Genomic DNA, 26,896 nt, shown 5'->3' with positions numbered 1-26,896 from the left:
GTGAAACACCAGGAAGGGGGCTTTGCATGACAGCGCTGCCAGCTCAGACACTCTCCGAAGTGATGTGACTGCCACTAGGAAGGCCACCTTCTGCGAAAGGCGTGATAGAGAGACATCCCGCATCGGCTCGAAAGGTGGTTTCTGAAGAGCCGTTAGCACCCTGATAAGATCCCAGGGTTCCAGCGGACGCTTGTAAGGTGGGACTATGTGGCAAACTCCCTGCAGGAACGTGCGGACCTGCGGAAGCCTGGCTAGACGCTTTTGAAAAAACACGGAAAGCGCCGATACTTGTCCCTTGAGAGAGCCGAGAGACAAACCCTTATCCATTCTGGATTGAAGGAAAGAAAGAAAAGTGGGTAAGGCAAAAGGCCAGGGGGTAAAACCCCGATCAGAGCACCAGGATAAGAAGATCCTCCAAGCCCTGTGATAGATCTTGGCGGACGTTGGTTTCCTGGCTTGTCTCATAGTGGCAATGACATCTTGAGATAACCCTGAGGACGCTAGGAGCCAGGACTCAATGGCCACACAGTCAGGTTGAGGGCCGCAGAATTCAGATGGAAAAATGGCCCTTGAGACAGCAAGTCTGGTCGGTCTGGGAGTGCCCACGGTTGACCCACCGTGAGGTGCCACAGATCCGGGTACCACGACCTCCTCGGCCAGTCTGGAGCGACGAGGATGGCGTGGCGGCAGTCGGACCTGATCTTGCGCAACACTCTGGGCAGCAGTGCCAGAGGAGGAAATACATAAGGCAGTCGAAACTGCGACCAATCCTGAACTAATGCGTCCGCCGCCAGAGCTCTGTGATCTTGAGACCGTGCCATGAATGCCGGGACTTTGTTGTTGTGCCAAGACGCCATGAGGTCGACGTCCGGCGTTCCCCAGCGGCAACAGATCTCTTGAAACACGTCCGGGTGAAGAGACCATTCCCCTGCGTCCATGCCCTGGCGACTGAGAAAGTCTGCTTCCCAGTTTTCTACGCCCGGGATGTGAACTGCGGAGATGGTGGAGGCTGTGGCTTCCGCCCACAGCAGAATTCGCCGAACTTCTTGGAAGGCCTGACGACTGCGTGTGCCGCCCTGGTGGTTGATGTACGCGACCGCCGTGGCGTTGTCCGACTGTATGCGGATCTGTCTGCCCTCCAGCCACCGATGGAACGCCTTTAGGGCTAGATACACTGCCCTTATTTCCAGAACATTGATCTGAAGGGAGGACTCTGCCGGAGTCCAGGTTCCCTGAGCCCTGTGGTGGAGGAAGACCGCTCCCCACCCTGACAGACTCGCGTCCGTCGTGACCACAGCCGAGGATGGGGGCAGGAATGATTTTCCCTTCGACAAGGAAGTGGGAAGAAGCCACCACTGAAGAGAGGTTTTGGCTGCCAGTGAAAGAGCTGTTCCTGTCTAGGGACGTCGACCTCCTGTCCCATTTGCGGAGAATGTCCCATTGAAGTGGACGCAGATGAAACTGCGCAAAGGGAACTGCCTCCATTGCTGCCACCATCTTCCCTAGGAAGTGCATGAGGCGCCTCAAGGGGTGTGACTGGGTCCGAAGGAGAGAGTGCACCCCTGTCTGTAGCGAACGCTGTTTGTCCAGCGGAAGCTTCACTATCGCTGAGAGAGTATGAAACTCCATCCCGAGGTAAGTCAGCGATTGTGTCGGTGTCAATTTTGACTTTGGGAAATTGATGATCCACCCGAACCTCTGGAGAGTCTCCAGAGCAATGGTCAGGCTGTGTTGACATGCCACCCGGGAGGGTGCCTTGACTAGGAGATCGTCTAAGTAAGGGATCACCGAGTGGCCCTGAGAGTGTAGGACCGCCACCACGGATGCCATGATCTTGGTGAAGACCCGTGGGGCTGTCGTCAGGCCGAAAGGCAGTGCCACAAACGGAAGGTGTTCATCCCCGATGGCGAAACGCAGGAAGCGTTGATGCTCTGGTGCAATCGGCACATGGAGATAAGCATCCTTGATGTCGATTGAGGCTAGGAAGTCTCCTTGGGACATCGAGGCGATGACAGAACGGAGAGATTCCATCCGGAACAGTCTGGTTCTCACGTGTCTGTTGAGCAGTTTGAGGTCCAGAACGGGGCGGAATTATCCGTCCTTTTTTGGCACCACGAACAAGTTGGAGTAAAAACCGCGACCACGTTCTTGAATGGGAATCACAACTCCTTCTGCCTTCAGAGTGTTCACCGCCTGAAAAAGTGCATCGACTCGCTCGGGGGGGGGCGGAGATGTTCTGAAGAAACGAGTCGGAGGACGAGAGCTGAGCTCTATCCTGTAACCGTGCGACAGAATGTCTCTCACCCATCGGTCTTGGACATGTGGCCACCAGGCGTCGCAAAAGCGGGAGAGCCTGCCACCGACCGAGGATGCGGTTTGGGGAGGCCGAAAGTCATGAGGAGGCCGCCTTGGAGGTGGTTCCTCCAGCGGTCTTTGGAGGACGTGACTTAGACCGCCATGCAGAAGAGTTCCTCTGGCCCTTCTCTGACATGTTGGACGTGGAGGATTGGGACCTGGCTGAGGGCCGAAAGGACCGAAACCTCGATTGAACTTTTCGTTGCTGAGGTTTGTTTGGTTTGGACTGGGGTAAGGACGAGTCCTTACCCTTGGATTGTTTAATAATTTCATCCAATTGCTCGCCAAACAAACGGTCGCCAGAAAATGGCAAACCGGTTAAGAACTTCTTGGAAGCAGAGTCTGCCTTCCATTCGCGTAGCCACATGGCCCTGCGGACTGCCACCGAATTGGCAGACGCTACCGCTGTACGGCTCGCTGAGTCCAGGACGGCGTTCATGGCGTAGGACGAAAAGGCCGACGCCTGAGAAGACAAAGACACAACTTGCGGAGCAGAGGTACGTGTGACTGCATTAATCTCAGACAGACAAGCTGAGATAGCTTGGAGTGCCCACACGGCTGCAAAGGCCGGAGCAAACAACGCGCCTATGGCTTCATAGATGGATTTCATCAGGAGCTCTATTTGCCTGTCAGTGGCATCCTTGAGCGATGAACCATCTGCCACTGATACTACGGATCTAGCCGCCAGTCTAGAGACTGGAGGATCCACCTTGGGACACTGAGCCCAACCCTTAACTACGTCAGGGGGGGGGGGGGGGGGGGAGGGGTAACGTGTGTCATTAAGGCGCTTAGTTGCCCGGGGCCTGTGTGACCGATCTGGACTGCAAGGCTTCTAGTATCTTAGCAGACCATCTGTCCATAGACTGAGCCATGGATTGTGAAAGCGACTCAGAGTTTCTCAGCCAAAACTGCAAATTCTGTCCCTGCCACCTGGACAGTGGAAGCCGGCGGTTCTACCTGAGCCGAGGGTCCCACCAGTGCCCGAGGCTCCGGCTGAGTGAGTGCCACAGGGGCCGAGCATTGAACACAGTGAGGGTAGGTGGAACCTGCAGGTAACATAGCCGCACAAGAGGTACAGGTCGCAAAATAAGCCTGTGCCTTGGCACCCTTGCTCTTTGCGGACGACATGCTGTAGTCTCCTCTGAGAGTGATCACTGAGGGTATATAGCCAAAAGCAAAACAATGCGGCCGAACAGAGAAAATGTATACAAATTCTATATATATATATATATATATATATATATATATATATATATATATATATATATATATATATATATATATATATATATATATATATATATATATATATATATATATATATATATTTGTATACATATATATATACACACACACACTTCGGCACCCAAGGGGGGCCAGCACCGGGTAACCAGTGTGGCTTACCGACCGCCCAAAGCGGTTGTGTGTCCACCAGATTCCCTGCCTGGGCCTCCCAGAGCTGTAGAGCTCGTTCTGAAATCCTCCACCGGCAGAAGTGATTGTAAATATGGCTGCCAGAGTTCTCAGGTGAGGAGGGAGCCGTGGGCGTGACTAATAAAGTGCGGGAATCTGGTGCCCCACAGTGCTCAGTGAGGGGGGAGGAGAACACCTAAGTATGCTCCAGCCCTCACTGCCGACGTCCAGTCGACCGTCCCGCCCTTACCCCTGACTGGCAGGTCCGGGGGCGGGAGTTATGGTACTAGGCCGCAGAAGCCGGGGACTAAATTTAACAACGCGGCCGGCAAACAGGCGCGGTAGTCCCGGTCGTCACAAAAAAACCAGCAGCCGCTGCAGCGTCTGTAACACAGGCGCTCCATGCACCGTCCCCAAGGGGACACAGAGTACCTTTTAGATGCAGGGCCTGTCCCTGATGATACCCAGTCTCCTGTCCGTCAGATTCCCCCAGGGGCTGCGGAGGGAGCCCGGTCCCAGTGAATGGTGACCGGTTAGGATCCCACTTCTCCCAGAGCCTCTAAGGGATGGGGAAGGAAAAACGGCATGTGGCTCCAGCCTTTGTAGCCGCAATGGGTACCTCAACCTTAACAGCACCGCCGACTTAGTGGGGTGAGAAGGGAGCATGCCGGGGACCCTGTTGGGGGCCCTCTTTTCTTCCATCCGATACAATCAGCAGCTGCTGCTGACTAAAATGGGAGCATGAGTGAATGTGTGCCTCCTTCAACACAAAGCATAAAACTGAGGAGCCCATGATGCACGGGAGGGTGTATAGGCAGAGGGGAGGGGTTACACTTTTTAAAGTGTAATACTTTGTGTGGCCTCCGGAGGCAGAAGCTATACACCCAATTGTCTGGGTCTCCCAATGGAGCGACAAAGAAAAGTGAATTACAAAGTTGTAGGGTATCAATTCAAAACAAATTGACACCTTGCATACAGAAATGGATACTTTACTATACCGAGACACCACTTTTATGCCTATAGCTACCGCTGTTCTCAAGTTAATGGCAGTGGACAGGATATGGGTGCACACACTGTATATTATTTACAGTTTTCCGACACTGCCAGACAATAGTTTAAAAGGGAATAGCTCAGCTGACATTTCACAACTAATGGGATTTATACAGTGCCACAGTTTTTGGAACATGCACACTTTTACAATTTTCTGCATTCCCACTTAATTGCGGAGGCCATGAGATGGCCATGTCTGCAACCATGTGGCTGATCTAATAAGGTAATAGCATTATTTTAACCATTACAACCCTTATATCTCTACAGCCTCCTCCACCGCTTACACTGGAGCTGCTTTCGGTCTCCTCTGTACAGTGTGAAGATGTGAGCCTGCTCTCCTCCGACTGTCCTCTGGAGTTTGCAGTCCTCGATTTTCCACGCGAGCCCCTTCCTCTACCACGTTTACCAGGTGATGGACTTAAGTCTCTGTGGCCAAACTCTTCTTCTAATTCATCTAAAAGAATTAAAGACAGATTGTAAATCATTCCAGTGTCATTCACCCGGCACATACACAACCACATGGTATACAAAAGCATATAAAGCTGGCTTCAACTGATTATTCAGAAGATGGATGGATGATAATGAATACATTATTTGTTTGTGTCCAGGAAATCTGAGTTCCCCAAACTTTTTTTTTTTTTTTTTTTTTAGAGCTCTTGGACTAATAATAAAAAAAAAACAAAAAAAAAAAAAAACAACAAACCCCACTATATTCAGCAATGATTGCCATGTACGGCACAAAAGAAGTACCGTATTTTTCGAATAAAATGCACTTTTCCTCCCAAAAATCTGGGAGGAAAATGAGGGGGTGCGTCTTAAAGAAGGGAATTTTGTTACTTACCGTAAATTCCTTTTCTTCTAGCTCCTATTGGGAGACCCAGACGATTGGGTGTATAGCTACTGCCTCCGGAGGCCACACAAAGCACTACACCAAAAAGTGTAAGGCCCCTCCCCTTCTGGCTATACACCCCCCGTGGGATCACGGGATGCTCAGTTTTAGTGCTAAAGCAAGGAGGAAAGCCAATAACTGGTTTAAACAAATTCACTCCGAGTAACATCGGAGAACTGAAAACCGTTCAACATGAACAACATGTGTACCCGAAAAAACCAAAAATCCCGAAGGACAACAGGGCGGGTGCTGGGTCTCCCAATAGGAGCTAGAAGAAAAGGAATTTACGGTAAGTAACAAAATTCCCTTCTTCGGCGCTCCATTGGGAGACCCAGACGATTGGGACGTCCAAAAGCAGTCCCTGGGTGGGTAAAGAAATACCTCATGTTAGAGCTGCAAAGACAGCCCTCCCCTACGGGGAGGCAACTGCCGCCTGCAGGACTCTTCTACCTAGGCTGGCGTCCGCCGAAGCATAGGTATGCACCTGATAATGTTTGGTGAAAGTGTGCAGACTCGACCAGGTAGCTGCCTGGCACACCTGTTGAGCCGTAGCCTGGTGTCGTAATGCCCAGGACGCACCCACGGCTCTGGTTGAGTGGGCCTTTAGCCCTGAAGGAACCGGAAGCCCAGCAGAACGGTAGGCTTCAAGAATTGGTTCTTTGATCCATCGAGCCAGGGTGGCTTTGGAAGCCTGCGACCCTTTGCGCTTACCAGCGACAAGGACAAAGAGTGCATCGGAGCGGCGCAGGGGCGCCGTGCGGGAAATGTAGATTCTGAGTGCTCTCATTAGATCTAACAAATGTAAATCCTTCTCATACCGATGAACTGCATGAGGACAAAAGGAAGGCAAGGAGATATCCTGATTTAGATGAAACGAGGATACCACCTTAGGGAGAAACTCCTGAATGGGGCGCAGCACTACCTTGTCCTGGTGGAAGACCAGGAAAGGAGCCTTGGATGACAGCGCTGCTAGCTCAGACACTCTCCGAAGAGATGTGATCGCTACCAGAAAAGCCACTTTCTGTGATAGACGAGAAAGTGAAACATCCCTCAGAGGCTCGAAGGGCGGCTTCTGGAGGGCAACTAGTACCCTGTTCAGATCCCATGGATCTAACGGCCGCTTGTACGGGGGTACGATATGACAAACCCCCTGCAGGAACGTGCGCACCTTAGAAAGTCGTGCTAGACGCTTCTGAAAAAAGACGGATAGCGCCGAGACTTGCCCTTTAAGGGAGCCGAGCGACAAACCTTTTTCTAACCCAGATTGCAGGAAAGAAAGAAAAGTAGGCAATGCAAATGGCCAGGGAGACACTCCCTGAGCAGAGCACCAGGATAAGAATATCTTCCACGTTCTGTGGTAGATCTTAGCAGACGTGGGCTTCCTAGCCTGTCTCATGGTGGCAACGACCCCTTGGGATAATCCTGAAGACGCTAGGATCCAGGACTCAATGGCCACACAGTCAGGTTCAGGGCCGCAGAATTCCGATGGAAAAACGGCCCTTGGGACAGTAAGTCTGGTCGGTCTGGTAGTGCCCACGGTTGGCCGACCGCGAGATGCCACAGATCCGGGTACCACGACCTCCTCGGCCAGTCTGGGGCGACGAGTATGACGCGGCTGCAATCGGATCTGATCTTGCGTAGCACTCTGGGCAAGAGTGCCAGAGGTGGAAACACATAAGGGAGCCGGAACTGCGACCAATCTTGCACCAAGGCGTCTACCGCCAGAGCTCTTTGATCGCGAGACCGCGCCATGAAGGTCGGGACCTTGTTGTTGTGCCGAGACGCCATTAGGTCGACATCCGGCACCCCCCAGCGGTGACAGATTTCCTGAAACACGTCTGGGTGAAGGGACCACTCCCCTGCGTCCATACCCTGGCGACTGAGGAAGTCTGCTTCCCAGTTTTCCACGCCCGGGATGTGAACCGCGGATATGGTGGATGCTCTGTCCTCCACCCACATCAGAATCCGCCGGACTTCCTGGAAGGCTTGCCGACTGCGTGTCCCTCCTTGGTGGTTGATGTATGCCACCGCTGTGGAGTTGTCCGACTGAATTCGGATCTGCTTTCCTTCCAGCCACTGCTGGAAGGCTAGTAGGGCCAGATACACTGCCCTGATTTCCAGAACATTGATCTGAAGGGTGGACTCCTGCTGAGTCCACGTACCCTGAGCCCTGTGGTGGAGAAAAACTGCTCCCCACCCTGACAGACTCGCGTCCGTCGTGACTACTGCCCAGGATGGGGTTAGGAAGGATCTTCCCTGTGATAAAGAGGTGGGAAGAAGCCACCACTGCAAAGAGTCCTTGGTCGTCTGGGAAAGGGAGACTTCCCTGTCCAGGGATGTTGACTTCCCGTCCCATTGACGGAGAATGTCCCACTGAAGTGGGCGCAGATGAAACTGCGCAAACGGGACTGCCTCCATTGCTGCCACCATCTTCCCTAGGAAGTGCATGAGGCGCCTTAAGGGGTGCGACTGACCTTGAAGGAGAGACTGCACCCCTGTCTGTAGTGACCGCTGCTTGTCCAGCGGAAGCTTCACTATCGCTGAGAGAGTATGAAACTCCATGCCAAGATACGTTAGTGATTGGGTCGGTGACAGATTGGACTTTGAAAAGTTGATGATCCACCCGAAAGTCTGGAGAGTCTCCAGCGCAACATTCAGGCTGAGTTGGCATGCCTCTTGAGAGGGTGCTTTGACAAGCAGATCGTCTAAGTAAGGGATCACCGAGTGTCCCTGAGAGTGCAAGATTGCTACCACTGCCGCCATGACCTTGGTGAAAACCCGTGGGGCTGTCGCCAGACCAAATGGCAGAGCTACGAATTGTAGATGGTCGTCTCCTATCACGAAACGTAGAAAGCGTTGGTGCTCTGTAGCAATCGGCACGTGGAGATAAGCATCTTTGATGTCTATTGATGCAAGGAAATCTCCTTGAGACATTGAGGCAATGACGGAGCGGAGGGATTCCATCCGGAACCGCCTGGCGTTCACATGCTTGTTGAGCAGTTTTAGGTCCAGAACAGGACGGAATGAGCCGTCCTTTTTTGGCACCACAAAGAGATTGGAGTAAAAACCTTGTCCTTGTTCCTGAAGAGGAACAGGGATCACCACTCCTTCTGCTCTTAGAGAGCCCACCGCCTGCAGAAGGGCATCTGCTCGGTCGGGGTGTGGGGAAGTTCTGAAGAACCGAGGCGGAGGACGAGAACTGAACTCTATCCTGTACCCGTGAGACAAAATGTCTGTTACCCACCGGTCCTTGACCTGTGGCAGCCAAATGTCGCAAAAGCGGGAGAGCCTGCCACCGACCGAGGATGCGGAGAGAGGAGGCCGAAAGTCATGAGGCAGCCGGCTTGGAAGCGGTTCCTCCGGTTGCTTTCTTGGGACGTGAGTGAGCCCGCCAGGCATCTGAGCTCCTTTGCTCCTTCTGAGTCCCTTTGGACGAGGAGAATTGGGGCTTGCCCGAGCCTCGAAAGGACCGAAACCTCGACTGCCACTTCCTCTGTTGAGGTTTGCTTGATCTGGGCTGGGGTAAGGAGGAGTCCTTACCCTTGGACTGTTTAATGATTTCAGCCAATTGCTCACCAAACAGTCTGTCTCCAGATAGCGGCAAGCTGGTTAAACATTTCTTGGAAGCAGAATCTGCTTTCCATTCCTTTAACCACAAGGCTCTGCGCAAAACCACAGAGTTGGCGGACGCCATTGAGGTACGGCTCGTAGAGTCCAGTACCGCATTGATAGCGTATGTCGCAAACATTTGCGTAGTTAAGGACGCCACTTGCGGCACTGCTGGACGTATGATAGAGTCCACCTGTGCCAGACCAGCGGAAATAGCTTGGAGTGCCCACACGGCCGCGAATGCTAGAGCAAACGACGCGCCGATAGCTTCATAGACAGATTTCAACCACAGGTCCATCTGTCTGTCATTGGCATCTTTAAGTGAAGCCCCATCCTCCACTGCAACTATGGATCTAGCCGCAAGCCTGGATATTGGGGGATCCACCTTTGGACACTGGGTCCAGCGTTTGACCACGTCAGGGGGAAAGGGATAACGTGTATCCTTAAGACGTTTGGAGAAACGCTTGTCTGGATAAGCATGATGTTTCTGGACTGATTCTCTGAAGTCAGAGTGGTCCAGAAAAGTACTCAATTTACGCTTGGGATACCGAAAATGGAACTTCTCCTGCTGTGCAGCTGCCTCCTCTGCTGAAGGGGCTGGGGGAGAAATATCCAACAGTCTATTGATGGCCGCTATAAGGTCATTTACCATTGCGTCACCATCAGGGGTATCTAGATTGAGAGCGGTGTCAGGATTAGACTCCTGATCACCCACCTCTGTCTCCTCATACAGAGACTCTTCTCGTTGAGACCCTGACCAGTGTGATGACGTCGAGGGTCTTTCCCAGCGAGCCCGCTTAGGCTGCCTGGGACTGTCATCCGAGTCAGAGCCTTCAGCCTGTGAAGCCTGGGACCCCCTTGAAGTACGGATTAGTTCCAACTGAGGGGGACCGGGGAGCATAGACACAGCAGTGTCCATGGTCTGAGTAACTGGCCTGGACTGCAAGGTCTCCAGGATTTTTGTCATAGTCACAGACATCTTATCAGCAAAAATTGCAAATTCTGTCCCCGTCACCGGGGCAGGGTTCACAGGCGTCTCTGCCTGGGCCACTACTACCATAGACTCTGGCTGCCGAAGTGGCACAGGGATTGAACATTGCACACAATGGGGGTCATTGGAACCTGCCGGTAGATTAGCCCCACATGCGACACAAGCAGTGCATACCGCCTGTGCCTTGGCACCCTTGCGTTTTGCGGATGACATGTTGTTGTCTCCTCAGAGCAATATAGGGTATAAGCCAAGAAGCGACCGTACAGTGCAATATAAATATATATGGTACAGGGAAAAAGTGCACCAAAAAACACTGTGGCACTAGTGGGGCCAGCACTTATGTGCAGCTTACCGCCCGCATAAACGCGGGTGTGTGGTCGCCAGAGCCCCTTGTCTGAGTCCCCCAGAGCCTGTGTCCGTTCTCCAGCCAGACTGCATGCAGGAATGGCTGCCGGCGTCCTGTGGAGAGGGGCGGGCCCTGGGCGTGTTTAGACCAAGAGCGGGAAACTTGCGTCCCCACTGTGCCCAGTGAGAGGGCTGGAGTATGTAAATAAGACTCCAGCCCTCGGCGCTGACTATAGAACAGCGTCTCTCCCTTTCCCTGATTGACAGGGTGGGGGCGGGGAACGAAGCGGAGCTAGGCCGCAAAAGCCGGGGACTAGATTTATGAGCGCTGCCGCCGTAAAAGCGCGGTCAGCGCGAGTCCCCGGCGCACTACAAGTCCCAGCCGCGCCACCGCTCCCGGAGCGGCCGGCGCGGCAGTTCCCAACACATAAAATCACTCAGCTAAGCTGCAGTGACTCTAACCCGAGCGCGCAGCGCTACTGCCCCCGGCGCACTAGCACACCCAGCAAGTCTGGAGTGTGCGTGGCCTGTCTGTGCGGGGACACAGAGTACCTGAATGTTGCAGGGCCTTGTCCCTGACGGTACTCAGCTCCTCCAGCAGGGTCTCTGGGTCTGTGGATGGAGCCCGGCCTCAGGGTTTGGGGGCCGGTAAGATCCCACTTCCACAGAGCCCCTTAGGGGGATGGGGAAGGAAAGCAGCATGTGGGCTCCAGCCTCCGTACCCGCAATGGGTACCTCAACCTTAACAAACCGCAAGTGGGGTGAGAAGGGAGCATGCTGGGGACCCTATATGGGCCCTCTTTTCTTCCATCCGATATAGTCAGCAGCTACTGCTGACTAAACAGTGGAGCTATGCGTGGATGTCTGACCTCCTTCGCACAAAGCTTGAAAAACTGAGCATCCCGTGATCCCACGGGGGGTGTATAGCCAGAAGGGGAGGGGCCTTACACTTTTTGGTGTAGTGCTTTGTGTGGCCTCCGGAGGCAGTAGCTATACACCCAATCGTCTGGGTCTCCCAATGGAGCGCCGAAGAAATCCCAATACAGTTTACCAGGAGATGTCTTGGCGGGGAGGAAGAACTCCGGCACACTTTTTCCCCAATGAAGAAAAAAATACTCAAAATGTGTAGTCAATAAACTTGTTTTTATTTCAAAAAGTGAATAGAAAAAGTCCACATGAATGAGAAACGTTTCGACCGAACCCGGTCTTCCTCAGACAGGACTTTATGCCACAGTATTACTACTGGATATACGATTGGAGCTGCAGCACAACAGATGGACAAGTATCCTTAACACAGGGATATATACGGTAAGGTGTGATTGTTTATGGAAGAGGGTCATCAAGCATACAACCTTAAAATGATGTTGTATGCTTGATGACCGTCTTCCATAAACAATCACACCTTACCGTATATATCCCGGTGTTAAGGATACTTGTCCATCTGTTGTGCTGCAGCTCCAATCGTATATCCAGTAGTAATACTGTGGCATCAAGTCCTGTCTGAGGAAGACCGGGTTCGGTCGAAACGTTTCTCATTCATGTGGACTTTTTCTATTCACTTTTTGAAATAAAAACAAGTTTATTGACTACACATTTTGAGTATTTTTTCTTCATTGGAGTAAAAGTGTGCCGGAGTTCTTCCTCCCTATTGATTATTTTTTTCTCCAGAGCACCTATGAGGTGAAGCAGGGTTCTAGCTCTCTTTTTAGTGTATTGGCGGGGGGGGCTGTGTGTGCCTGTCTGTGCCAGCAGCCTCTTTGTGTGGGTGGCCTGCTGGCTGCCACTGTGTGGCCGGGCGGGAGGCTGGGTGGCTGTGCAGTGGGTGTCCTAGTCTGTCTGAAGTCTCAGCTTCAAATGATGGCGCCGGGAGTCAGCCTCTTGGATGAGAGCTCCATCGGTGCACACGCCGCTCCAGGCGCCATTTCTTTGAAGTCCGGACCGCGGACAGACTGGGACACTCACCGCATCGGCCTGCTCCACCACACAACCACCGCATCTTCCGCTGCCACCACTGACATGCCACCGCTGCCTCCTGTGACCCCGCTCCACCACCACCCCTCTGGTAAGACAACACCGGAGTATAAGACGGACCCCATTTCATACCTTTTTTATTTCTAAATTTGGGGTGCATCTTATAATCCGGTGCGTCTTATAAAACGAAAAATATGGTCATTTCTCACAAATAGGGTGCAAGAAAAAGTAGAGTTGACCATAGCAACCCACTGATTGCCGCTCATTCTAGAAAGCTTTTTGGAAAAGCAAAGAAAAAAAAATCTTGATTGGCGCCACTTCCAACAAATCTCCCCAAAACTTCCTAATTTTTATTTTTTTATGTATTTATGTTTTAAATCAGATCAGTTAAACAACTAATGAAAAATTAAAGATAAGGTTTTGCAACAGTCCGTCTGTCACTCTTAGTAATAGTTTGTCAGCTGCGTCACTACTCCATAACATTTCCCTGCCCAGCTCTCCTCCTCTTCCCACTTAAACACCAAAACATCCCCTCACAATATCCCCTCGCGGCGCCCTCCAGTGGTCAAGCTTCCTTAATTCTAATGAAACTGGAATTAAATTAGGTCTTCAAACTCACAGCAAGTGAAGAGGTTTCATAATATTTACCTTCTGAATTGTGCATTTGTTCTTTGTGTTTCCGGCAAAAAATCCTAAATAGAAAAGAACTTTTATTATTACTGAAGCAAAGTGTACAAAACTTAAACATTTCTAATATTTGTCAGCAGTGCCTCAGTTTGGTGGTCATTACTACCTGAGATTCCTTAGGACAAACACAAGCTAAGTCTCTGGTGATTTGTGACCTGCCAGCAGCTCCAGTGTTATATGGAGCACGCCGAGGTCACAACTAAATACAGGTCTATGAGAGTCTTGTTCTGGCTTTCATAGACTTTTATTGGGAGCTTGTGACATCGGTGCGGAGCAGACTGGTCCGATGGGCGTCTCCGTTCTCTGGGACCATGCCTCCTCTTTCAGCCATCTTTGTCCTCCTTCTGAAGCTAGTGTGGATGACGCGTCCTACATCATCTACACTAGCCGACAGTGATGTCCTGCGCAGGTGCACTGAGCTCAGGGCAGATCAAAGCATTATAGTGCGCCTGTGCAGGACCTCAATGCCGGCTAATGTGGATGACGTAGGACGCGTCATCCACACTTGCTTCAGAAGGAGGACAAAGATGGTTGAAAGACGAGGCGCCGGCACCACAGAGCAGAGACACCCAACCAACCAGTCTGCTTCGCACTGACCGTTAGGTAGTATTAGGAACATCCGGTGACCGGTTCCCTTTAACCCCTTAACGACCCATGACGTACTGGGTACGTCATGGATCGTGTGCCGGTAAGCCCCGCCGCCGGCGATCCGCGCACATATCAGCTGTTATCAACAGCTGACATGTGTGCCTGCTAGCCGCGGGTGGAATCGCTTCCACCCGCGGCCATTAACCCCTTACATTTCGCTGCCAAAATCTTGGCAGCGATATGTATATGGGCGCCGCCATTACAGTCACTTACCCCGCCCCCACCGGAAGTCACGTGACATGATCACGTGACTTTCGGCGGTTGCCATGGTAGCACAGGGTCATGTGATGACGCCTGTAGCTAACATGACTCACTTCCTCTCAATGCCGGAATACAGCCGGCATTGAAAGTGAAGCAGCAAGTCTGCAGTTCTCAGCTCTGTAGCTGAGATCTGCAGATACTGCAAAGCGATCGGATTGCTGATCGCTATAGCCCCCTAGGGGGACTAGTAAAATAAAAAAAAAAAAAAAAAAAAAAAAAAAGTTCAAATCACCCCCCTTTCACCCCATTGAAAATTAAAGGGTTAAAAAAATAAAAAAAACATTTGGTATCGCCACGTTCAGAAATGCCCGATCAAAATATAAAATCAATGAATCTAATCAGTAAATGGCGTAGCGGCAAAAAAATTCCAAACACCAAAATTACGTTTTTTGGTCGCCACAAATTTTGCGCAAACTGCAATAACAGACGATCAAAACATAGCATCTGCGAAAAAAAATGGTACAGTTAAAAACGTCAGGTCGAGACACAAAAAATAAGCCATCACTGAGCCTCAGATCCTGAAAAATGAGAACGCTACGGGTTTTGGAAAATGGCGCAAAACGTGCGCCACGTTTTTTTGGACAAGCTTGTTAATTTTTTTTAACCCCTTAGATACAAGTAAACCTATACATGTTTGGTGTCTACAAACTCGCACCGACCTGAGGCATCACATAGATACCTCAGTTTTACCATATAGTGAACACAGTGAATAAAATATCCCAAAAACTATTGTACGATCACACTTTTTTTTTTGCAATTTTTCCGCACTTGGAATTTTTTTGCCGTTTTCCAGTACACTATATGGTAAAACTTAGGGTTTCATTTAAAAGTACAACTCGTCCCGCAAAAAACAAGCCCTCATATGGCAAGATTGATGGAAAAATAAAAAAGTTACGCCTCTCGGAAGAAGGGGAGCAAAAAACAAAAACGGAAAGTGCCCGGGGGCTGAAGGGGTTGTCAGGTGAAAAATTATCACTCACCAGCAGGATGCCCGTTCATACCCCCTTTTTTCGTTTAAATAACTAGTTTTCACTGGACAACCCCATTATCTTCTACAACATTGAGGAAGAATTCTTTGTTCTTACAGATATATTCCTTGTGATGGGTTTTCCTGTATCTGGGCTTTGTCGTGCAGGGCGCAGTGATAATGATAGGTCTTGCGACATGTCTTCACCTCACATCCGATTGTTGCACCAGGACAGTGACACAAAGTGCACATCTGGGAAGACAGAGGCATTAGAGAAACAATGGAGGCTGAGCGGCAGCACTGCAGGAATTAAATGCGTCATCCAGTCCTGTACTATAAGCTTATGGCGCTGGGAACTGGAATGACACTTTTTCTTCTTCAATTTATTCTCCATCTTCACAACATTCAGTAAGTCATACGCACAAGCAATAACTGTGCTCATTGACTGACAATGCACCATAAAATGTGACCGACACCGGACGATAGTGGGGAACAATTGAAGAATGCTTGTTACCAATTAGCTTGTCTAAACAGGTCAGCAATCAACTGATGAACAAGCAAAATATACAATTCACAATGGCAATCTGCTACGATCGCATACAAGAATATGCATTTTGCACAATATAAGTTAATCTCAATCAGCAAAGGACAATCAGGTGGCTGTGCAGTCGGGCAGCAAAGACGACGCTCTCTTAAAAATGCTCCCCAGTCTTATAAAGTAACAGCATATCACTAGAATAAGGAATCCATTTATGATCAGTATGTGGGTGAACTCGGACATTGAGATCATGGTTTTATTTTTTAAAGGGGCAGTCTGAAGTCCAAAGTAAATTTTCCCCCTAAATATGTGCCATAATCTAAACTATTATTCTAATATACCTGAATGAAAAATTCCCTGCCTCCACCACCTTAAACTGCTTTTATTACTTCCTTTTTGAGGACACTGAGAATCTCAGCAGCGGAGGGGCGGAGATGAGCGGGACGTAACATCCCGCCCACCTCCTTCCTTCCGCATAGCGGCCAGGAGGCAGGTAAGGAGAGCTTCCTCGTTCCCGCGGTGTCACACGGAGCGATGTGTGCTGCCGCAGGAGCGACGAACTACATCGTTACTGCTGCAGTAACGATAATCGAGAATGGACCCCCATGTCACCGATGAGCGATTTTGCACGTTTTTGCAACGATGCAAAATTGCTCATCGCTGTCACACGCAGCAACATCGCTAATGCGGCCGGATGTGCGTCACAAATTCCGTGACCCCAACGACTCCGCATTAGCGATGTCGCAGCGTGTAAAGCCCCCTTTAGGCCCAGTGCCCACGCTGCGGATTTTGACACAGATTTTCAGAAATCTGCAGCAAAATCTGCATGTCCATTGTAAAGCCAGCAAAGTCTATGAGCATTCAGAAGTGCTGTGCCCACGTTGAGTATTTTTTCCTTGCGTATTTGGTGCAGATTTCTTTTTTCCTGTACCAAAGACGCATGGGAAAAATAAGCAACGTGGGCCCTTCACTTCTGAATTCTCATAGACTTTGCTGGCGTTACAATGGACATGCAGATTTTGCTGCAGATTTCTGAAAATACGCGTCAAAACTACACAGTGTGGGCACTGGGCCTTTGATCAGCAGTAACGAATCGGCAACAGAGTGGTATCAGAATACCGGACGTGCAGAGACCAGTGACATTACTTGTCACTTCATACCATGTATTCTGACAATATGCTCTTTTGCCAGCTCGTTACTGCTGATCTGATCTAGTGCGCTGTCATTGTGCACATCGCTGATGATGCTTCATTTGAGTACCCAAGCATGTATTGGGGGTTCTCAAAGCATCATGAAAAAGGAAAGGAAAATAAAATATAATAGATAGTATAGGAGGAAAGTACATTTTTAATTCAAGTAGTTTAGACAAAAGTTTATATTATGGAACTAAACATATTTAGAAAGAAAATTAGTTTGGACTTTGAACCACCAATTTAAGTTCACAGCTCCCCCTGGGCGGCAGGGTAAGGCGCAGCACTGCTCATATGTAACAACTTAAAAGATGCAGGTCAATAGCCCCTTTATTTTCAGGGCTGGGAGTGTCTCAGATAGCAGACCTCCAGTAACAATAAAAGGATGGCATGGTTAGGTAGTAGGCTATGGTTTTATAAGCTGGGAATAACACTATACGAACAAGATGTCCCTTAAAGACAACCTCTCCCAAGTAAATGGGCATCACGCAAGGGTACCACACCCAGACCTCCCTCCCCAATGAGCTAGCTGCATCCACTGCACAGGAAATGCCACAAATTTTCACAAGATCCACTCCCTGCTGATGTTATTGGGAGCCAGACCAGATGTGATCTGCTAATCCCCATGGTGGATCCTTTCTAAAAACGCCTATCACAGATAGGACTCCCGGTAATCAAGAGCCATCACCAAAGAGGGAATTTGCAGACGGCCTCTTTAAGGCTGTGTGCGCACTTCGCTTTTTTTTCATGCGTTTCCAACTGCAGCGTTTTAATGCAAAAATGCATGCGTTTTGATTTTCAAGCAAAGTCTATGGGAAATAGGGATTTCTTTTGCGCACCATGCTGTTAAAAACACAGCCTTTTTGATGCTGAAAATTTGTCAAAATCTTTGCATTTAAAGAAGCAACATGTCAATTGTTTTTGCCATTTTGGCAGAGTTTCGTTACCATTATAGTCAATGAGAAGTTTAAAAAACACATCCTAAATCAATATCCTAGCGTTTTACATGCTGAAAGCGTGCTTTTTTGACATTAAGGGCATGATATGTCCCTTTACACACACACACACACATAGTCCGACAATTAAATTAATATCAATAAATTAACGTAATTTTATATATAAATATTAGAACAGTTATCATTTTAATAAAATTAGCTATTTTGTATGATTTTAATCATATTTGTAATTATTTTTTTCAATTTTTTTGAATGTTTACACTTTAGTGTATTTGTATTCAAAACGCATCTGACTTTAAGCAATGAAAAAGCATGTAAAACGCGGTAAAAACACGGCCAAAACGCAAGCATATTACTGGCTTTTTTTTTGGTCAAAACCAAACTTGACAGACAATTTCTGCCAGAGAATGCATTTACAACTGCAAGTAACAACGCAAAGTACGCACATAGCCTAATGATAGCTAGACTGGGTCCACACTAGGGTTATGAATTACTAAATTTTCACCGACACCAAATGTACCCATCTGACACACGATGGGGTCTGTAGGGTTTTTGTTAAAGTTGTCCATTTTAAAAAGACTAAAAATGAGGGCTACAACACGGACATGAACCAAACCCAAGAGTGAAACCCATTTACTACCTAATGAGTCCTAGGAGATCAGAAGACCACGGTACAATCCATTCGATATGCAAAACGTGCTTTATTTAATCCAAGAAGTGCATTAAAAAGCGGGGAGAGAGCCAAGTTCAGGCCCCCAGGGGACGACGGCCGTTTCGCACCTCCTAGTACTTCCAGGGGTCAACTATGGTAGTGGACCCTTGGAAGCACTAGGGGTGCGAAACAGCCGTCGTCCCCTGGGGGCCTGCACCCGGCTCTCTCCCCGCTTTTTAATGCACTTCTTGGATTAAATAAAGCACGTTTTGGATATAGAATGGATTGTGCCGTGGTCTTCTGATCTCCTGGGACTCATATTGGAATTCTTTTCCCTCTTCTATGTGCACCCATGACCAGTGTGCCATTGGATAAAGACCCGAGCATTACCTACTCCTTCCCTACACCATTTCAAGGTATAATGCAGAACCGCATCTGTTTTTACCATTTACTACCTAATAGTTCAGGACAGGAATGTTTAACCTTTTGTGACATACCAGCTTCTTGCCCCTTCTCAGTTCTTTCTGTATGTCTTCTACAGAAAACCCTCCAAGGTTTTCACTGGCAGTTTGTGAAGATACAAGAGCGGAAGAAAAGAGCTATAGGGTACAAAAAAAAAAAAAAAAAAAAAGTCAGTGTAAAGAATTTACAACTCTCCAAATCCACCTAGACCAACAGAGGATTAGTCCCGTGCAGTGATAGACGAGCTGCAAGCCTCAGGGCAAATATATATCATATCTAACACACAGAAAGTAGCGAGAGCAGGAAACTGTATCCTGACACCTACCAGGCACCGGTGATGTGCTGCCACCTTCTGGTTACTGGACGTAAGGAGCTGCCCGCATTCCTTTTCTCTGTTTGACCTGCAGAATCCACATTTCCGTTGCCGCAATGATAATTTCTTCTGTCCTGAAGAGCCCGACATGATCGGACGTTCGCTTTACGCAAGTTCACAAAACGCTGGTGAAAAAAAAACAAAACAAAAACAAATACTGTTCATGAATTACATTTTCTCTCATTACGGCTGGAGTCACATCCATATTCTGACAACATACTGGCCATAGGTCTCCCAATAATATCTTTATGTCTATAGCGCCAACATATTCCGCAGCGCTTTGCAATTCAATAGCCTCATATATGGCTGGGATGCTGCAGGGCTGGAGTCCGGGGATCCGCGGCCGGTTCAGACATCACAGATCACACATGAATCGTGAATGACAGACGTGAGATACCGGCTTACGATACGGGCACTAAGTCCTGACGGTCCAGGAGGGCAGAGCCCGGCACCGCTGCCAAGTGGCCTACATTACCCTATAGGAAGACACTTACTGGCCACTTTTTTGGCAAACACGGGGCCTATGGACATATTAGGGGTACATGAGCGGTAATTGATTTGCAGGAGGGCGCTCGATCGCGTGGTGTGAGTCCTGCATGCCCCGACTCCTCCTCTGATAGCCGGCCTGGCGAGAGGTCATCACCGCGTTCATGGCCACCAGCAGGCCGGCTATCAGAGGAGCAGCTGGGGCTTGTCGGGAGGAAGGCGACGTTCTGTGAATCCAGCACTCATCTCTATGGTATGACTGCCTCCATACACCACTCACGTGGCCAGAAACCAGGCGCGAGCGGAGCTGTAACTGCCGGAGTGGGAGATGCGCGATCACTGCTCATCCCCGGGGTCCAGCCTGAGCTGACGGTAGCCAGGGGCGCAGTGGCCACGGTATAAGCCGTGCAGTGAGTGACACAGAGCGTCACCACACCGACCTCCCCGGCGGTGCTGAACATGATGAGGGCAAGAGGCAGTGCTTGTGGGGTCTCAGCGGCCGGACCCCCAGGGAGCAGTCCAGTGTGACCCATCTGACCTCAGCCTCCTCCATAGCTGACACATTAAACTGTTACCTAGCAACAGGCACCGCCAGCAGTGGGTGACTACTGGGAGCAGCAGCTGTCAGGGGGAGTGGCCGCCATGTCCCTCGGTGCAGCCCGTACACATGACGCGTCTCCCAGTAACCCCAGGATGCCATGTACGGCCCCCACACCGGGCTCCGGCGGGAGAGTCCCGGGCTGTCCGGCCTCCGGAGCGGATACTGCCGCCTCACCCCGCGGCTCCCTCCCGCCGCACTCACCCGCTGCCCCGGCGCCGCTCCCGCCAGCGCTCACAGCCACTGATTCCAGGAACAGCTCCGTAATCTCTACTGTTTGTTTCCTTTCATTCGCAGACGCACGACGTGCTGACGTCACGCCAACGGCGGGAAGCGCCGTCACACGCCCCCTGTACGCACCGCGCGCATTAACCCCTCACTGCCCTGCTGCGCCGCGTTATTCCGTACGAGCAGCCGGTGGCCGCGTCACTGCCGGATTACTGTGCTCTGGCTGCGGTCCACCTCCCCTGTGCCGTGTCCTCTGTCACTCCTCCTGGAAATTGTGTCAGCAATGGTCTCCTAGGTCTGTGTGCACAGTCCCATGTGTCAAACTATTCTCACGTGTCCAGGAGGAACAACAAAGGAACAGCTACTCCATACAGGCTGCAGAATAGTTATTTCGTGGCTATGAGAGAAGTGGGGGCAAAAAAAAGTATATACCTGTCCTGTATTGTGTCCCAGGGGCTACACCGGAACCAGATGGGGCAGTGCTGTACACCGCCACAGTCTATGTGGGCGCTATTCCAGGGCGTGTAGTCAGGGGACGACGCTGCACACGAAGCCGGCCCCCCAGGACCCATCACTACCCAACAAGTCATTTCTATACACCAGAACAGCCCTGTTCCAGGATCTGTCGCTCGATTCGTGCTCCCCGGGCCGATCCCTGATCTATTTTCTCCGAAATCTTGTAGAGGAACACTCGTGTCTACGTCCGGGCCCGGATACTGCTGCCGAGGCTTGGGCAGCAACGATCACGGGAACGGATCCCTTTAAAGAAAATCTGTCATCAGTTTTTTGCTCCCCCATCTGAGAGCAGCATAATGTAGAGACAGAGACCCTGATTCCAGCGATGTGTCACTTACTGAGCTGTTTGCGGTCATCTTGATAAAATCATAGTTTTCTCTGCTGCAGATCTAGCAGTTATACAGAGCTCATTACTATGCTGGACTATCTGCAGAACGCCAAGTAGTCCTGTAATGATAATCTACTACTGATTAAACAGTGATTTTATTAAAACTACAGTAAGCAGCCCAGTAAGTGACACATTGCTGCAATCAGGATTTCTGCCCCTATGTTATGCTGCTCTCAGATTAGGTGGCAAAAACCTGGCGACAGATTCCCTTTAAAAATCCTTTGGAGCAAACATCAGAATCTGTTCCCCAAAAAATGACGGGATCTTATGCTGCTTTTGTTTTTAATCCAAGTACAGTGGTGAAAAAAATGTGACAAAAATAAATGTCGGGGGCGGGAGCCAGCCTCCCCTTTGCAGGGGCTGCTCGGGGAGATTGCGCTCGGATCCGGTGCCTTCTCCTCGGTGGCTCGAGTGAGGCCGGACCCGGGGCTCGAGCAGTGCTCCTCGCCCACGAGTGAAAAGGGGATTTGGATTTGGTTTCAGGATAGATAGAGTTCGTGACGCCACCCACGGGTTGTGGTGATGGTGGGCACCACCACGGCTGGTGACAGGGTTCCCGGGAGCGATAGCAGGGAACAGCTAGGTGTTGACCCCTGAGTGTGTAGGGTCTGTTGGTCCCGGGGCCCGGTAGGAGGTTGGGATCCCGCAGGATGGGGTTCGCAGGGTGCAGGGTTGCGGTGCAGCGCGGTGCCGGATGGCACTGGTGTACTCACTCAGACACAGATGGACAGAGTCTCTGGTAAACCAAACGGCTGGATGGACGGGGCCCGCAGCCGGCTGCGATGTTCTCCCTGGATGGGTTGATGGTGGCTGTCGTTTCCCTGCACCTGTGTTTTGTGTCTTGACTCCAATGCCTGGGCACCGGGAGTCCGCTCCCCGACGTATACGTGCCGGAGGAGCTCGTTTGCCCGCAGACGCTGGCCCTTTGGATCTCTGGCCCTTGGCGGTGGCACTTATACGGAACGGTTGGGCTGTTGCCTTCAATCAGGACTTGGGTGGGAATGAACCCCTGAGGTCCAGACCGCAATCAGAAAATTTGGCTAAAGGTTGGCTTTAAGCCTAGTCGGGGTCTGAGTACCCTGCCTGGTGCTTGGCTCCAATCGGCTCCCCGATTCGGTACCGATCCCTGATGGTTTGGGGTTGCTTTGCTGCCTCCGGCACTGGACTGCTTGACCGTGTGCATGGCATTATGAAGTCTGAAGACTACCAACAAATTTTGCAGCATATTGTAGGGCCCAGTGTGAGAAAGCTGGGTCTCCCTCAGAGGTCATGGGTCTTCCAGCAGCAAAATGACCCAAAACACACTTCAAAAAGCACTAGAAAATTGTTTGATAGAAAGGAATGGAGACTACTAAAGTGGCCAGCAATGAGTCCAGACCTGAACCCCATAGAACACCTGTGGAGAGATCTCAAAATGGCAGTTTGGAGAAGGCGACCTTCAAATCTCAGGGACCTGGAGCAGTTTGCCAAAGAAGAATGGTCTAACATTCCAGCAGAGCATTGTAAGAAACTCATTGATGGTTACCGGAAGCGGTTGTTCGCAGTTATTTTGGCTAAAGGTTGTGCAACCAAGTATTAGGCTAAGGGTGCCAATACTTTTGTCTGGCCCATTTTTGGAGTTTTGTGTGAAATTATCAATGACTTGATTTTTGTTTCATTCGCTTTCGGTGTTTTTTCATTGCAAGCAAAATAAATGAAGATAATAATAACAGAATTTGTGATTGCAATAATTTTCAAGAAGAAACTGAGTATTCTGACAGAATTGCAGGGGTGCCAATACTTTTGGCCAGCACTAATTATATATATATATATATATATATATATATATATATATATATATATATATATATATATATATATATATAGAGATATATATTAGAAGGTGGCCCGATTCTAACGCATCGGGTATTCTAGAATTTACGTATTGTGTAGTTAATGTATGATTTTTGTTATATATATAGATGTTGTTGTGTGTAGTTACCAAGTGTTTGTGTAGTGCGCTGTACATGTTCTGGGTGTTGTGTGTGTACGGCGTTGTCTGTGTGTGTGGGTGTCTGTGTAGGGCGGTGTTTGTGGTTTCCAGTGTGTGTGTGTGGTGTGTTGTGCAGTGCGTGTGTGGCGGTGTGTGTGTGTTTTGGGGGGAGATGTGCACCCCCCCCATCGTGCTCCATCCCCCATGCTGCGCACCCCCCATCGTGCTCCATCCCCCATGCTGCGCACCCCCCATCGTGCTCCATCCCCCATGCTGCGCACCCCCCATCGTGCTCCATCCCCCATGCTGCGCACCCCCCATCGTGCTCCATCCCCCATGCTGCGCACCCCCCCATCGTGCTCCATCCCCCATGCTGCGCACCCCCCCATCGTGCTCCATCCCCCATGCTGCGCAATCCCCATCGTGCTCCATCCCCCATGCTGCGCACTCCCAAACGTGCTCCATCCCCCATGCTGCGCACTCCCCATCGTGCTCCATCCCCCATGCTGCGCACCCCCCATCGTGCTCCATCCCCCATGCTGCGCAATCCCCATCGTGCTCCATCCCCCATGCTGCGCACCCCCCATCGTGCTCCATCCCCCATGCTGCGCAATCCCCATCGTGCTCCATCCCCCATGCTGCGCATTCCCCATCGTGCTCCATCCCCCATGCTGCGCACTCCCAAACGTGCTCCACCCCCATGCTGCGCACTCCCCATCGTGCTCCATCCCCCATGCTGCGCACTCCCCATCGTGCTCCATCCCCCATGCTGCGCACTCCCCATCGTGCTCCATCCCCCATGCTGCGCACCCCCCATCGTGCTCCATCCCCCATGCTGCACACTCCCCATCGTGCTCCATCCCCCATGCTGCACACTCCCCATCGTACTCCATCCCCCATGCTGCACACTCCCCATCGTACTCCATCCCCCATGCTGCGCACCCCCCATCATGCTCCATCCCCCATGCTGCGCACTACCCATCGTGCTCCATCCCCCATGCTGCGCACTACCCATCGTGCTCCATCCCCCATGCTGCGCACTCCCCATCGTGCTCCATCCCCCATGCTGCGCACTCCCCATCGTGCTCCATCCCCCATGCTGCGCACCCCCCATCGTGCTCCACAGTCACACATCAGACAGTATACACGCACACATCTGATCGCATACACTCACACACACACCCCACTTCTCCCTGTGCCCACCGGTGGGCGGTCCCAGCAGCTGTGCTGCACGCCGTGCTCCTCTGCCGACACTCACAGATCCGATCGCATACACTCACACATCAGAACACACTCACACACATCCGATCGCATACACTCACACACACACACTGACGATATCGCACATACGCGCTCACACAATCACAACATCCGGAGATACCACATGCTTTCGGCCATGTGATCCTCCGGCAGGTCCTGGAAGGTCACTGCATGCACAGGATCGCCGCCAAGAAGCAAGCGATATCACGGGATGTTGTGAGTGTGTGGATGCGATCTGAGGTGTGTGTGAGAGTGAGTGTGATCTGATGTGTGTGTCTGTTCTTATGTGTGTGCGTGTGTGTTCCGCCGCTGCAGGACCTTGATGCGCTCACCTCGGGGCGAGAGGCCATTCCGTGTGGGGGGCGGAGCCTGGGCGAGCTGCCAATCCGTGCGGGGGGGGGAGGAGCCGAGCGGCCAACCCGTGAGGCCGAGCGGCCAATCCGTGCGGTGGGGCGGGGCCATGGCGAGCCCAGCGGCCAATCCGCTGTTTGTCACCGTAAGGACATGGCCAATCCGTGCGGGGGGCGGAGCCGAGGCGAGCGGCCAATCCGTGCGGGGGGGAAGAGCCGAGGCGAGGCAAGCGGCCAATCCGTGCGGGGGGGCGGGGCCATGGCGAGCCCAGCGGCCAATCCGCTGTTTGTCACCGTAAGGACACAATTTTGGAGCAAGACAGACAGACAGAATAAGGCAATTATATATATAGATATATATATCTATACACACACACACACACACTATTATATTCTTTCCCCTATCTGCTCCTTTTTATAGAAGGTCATTTAATTTGAGTAATAATAAAAGTTACATTTTAACGGTCATTAGTTACTTAGGGAATTTAGTTGCTTTTAGACAAATTGTGTTCGATTGTATTCACCCTGCAGTGACCGGGTTAACAGAGTTGAGGTTCAGTGTGTACTTATGGACATGGATGGGACCCATTAAAATCATCATCCAGGAAAGATGACATGAATTGTAGATCTGTCTAAATTTTCAGAGACTCATCTACCAGAAGGTTTCACAGATCCAATCCATTTCAGTATTTTATCCTTTTTAAATTTTGTACTGTTTTTTTCCTTGTCTTTTTTTTATTACATCTTTTTATAACTTTGTAAGCACTGTCATTTTTTCATATATTAAATATAAAATTAAATATAGTTTTGTTCCTTGCTGCTCTAAACAGACTCCAAACATCAAAGAGGGAAAGATTAGCCAGATTGTATTACCTGTGTATGCCAGGATGCAGTCGGTGTACCTGTCTGGTACTTGGGAAAGCTGGGTGTGCGTGTGAACAAGTGTTATAGGGCAGGTGTACCTGTACTATACAGTGGAGTTCCCCTTTCGAGTCACATGTGTAACAAGTAGACGATATTCATGACACTCCCTCTTACAAGAACCATTGCATTGGAGACACAACCTAGTTACCTAAATTATGGCATTACTATGCAAATGTTATTATTGTGCAATATGTAAACGGTTCTATGCCTCATTATGCTGTATTATACCTGCCGTGTAGCACCAGTAATGCGCTAGCTAGACAGTATCATGTTATTTAATATTTTGTAATACCAATGTATATGTAAAGTCATTTTATTGTTAGCAACGCTCCAATTCTGTGTGAGACACAATGAATCATACAAGTGAGCAATGGCATCAGAGCCTAATAAAGGAGGTCACTGGGTAGCAGTGTTACATATCACAAGAAGAAGCAAAGATTCTGCAATGTGTCCTATCAAGGAATATGTGGAATAAGTTGCAGATGAGAGGGTGGGATCAGCGGCATAAATGTTTCTACACAACCCGTTAGTCGGCAGACCACATAATTGCTCTTACATTTCCACCAAAAGAGGTTAGACATACATGCACACAAAGGTGAGAAGACGCTTTGCAGTGCAGAGCAATATCTGTGCCATAGATACCCACCCCAAATTGTGAGCTAGCTATCAATCACTATTAAGGTAGACTGTCCCAGTGTTTAGTGAGGGCCATAGAGGAGCAAGGAAACTGCATTGCAACCAATAGTGGTGACCGTGAAATGGGCAGTAACAAGCACTGTGAGAGTGCTAAACAACATAGAGACTGAAGCAAAGTGCA

General features: G+C 50.2%; 1 protein-coding gene across 1 annotated transcript in view; it reads right to left on the bottom strand.

The window, feature by feature from the left end:
• Positions 1–20,749, bottom strand: part of PHF6 (PHD finger protein 6) — a 91,174-nt gene extending 70,425 nt beyond the window's left edge. The window contains exons 1-6 of the mRNA XM_075322663.1: positions 20,646–20,749; positions 19,310–19,482; positions 19,020–19,121; positions 15,305–15,438; positions 13,272–13,315; positions 5,103–5,272 (exon numbers count right to left, since the gene is read on the bottom strand). Of these exons, the coding sequence (XP_075178778.1) occupies positions 5,103–5,272; positions 13,272–13,315; positions 15,305–15,438; positions 19,020–19,121; positions 19,310–19,447 (588 nt within the window). The 5' untranslated portion in view covers positions 19,448–19,482; positions 20,646–20,749. The remainder of the gene's footprint in view (positions 1–5,102; positions 5,273–13,271; positions 13,316–15,304; positions 15,439–19,019; positions 19,122–19,309; positions 19,483–20,645) is intronic.
• Between the last annotated feature and the right edge of the window lie 6,147 nt (positions 20,750–26,896).

Source organism: Anomaloglossus baeobatrachus, chromosome 9, assembly GCF_048569485.1.
Source record: "Anomaloglossus baeobatrachus isolate aAnoBae1 chromosome 9, aAnoBae1.hap1, whole genome shotgun sequence".
In the NCBI taxonomy this organism is placed as follows: Eukaryota; Metazoa; Chordata; class Amphibia; order Anura; family Aromobatidae; genus Anomaloglossus; species Anomaloglossus baeobatrachus.
Note: the sequence above shows the minus strand (reverse complement) of the source record. Positions and strands in the feature narration are given on the sequence as shown.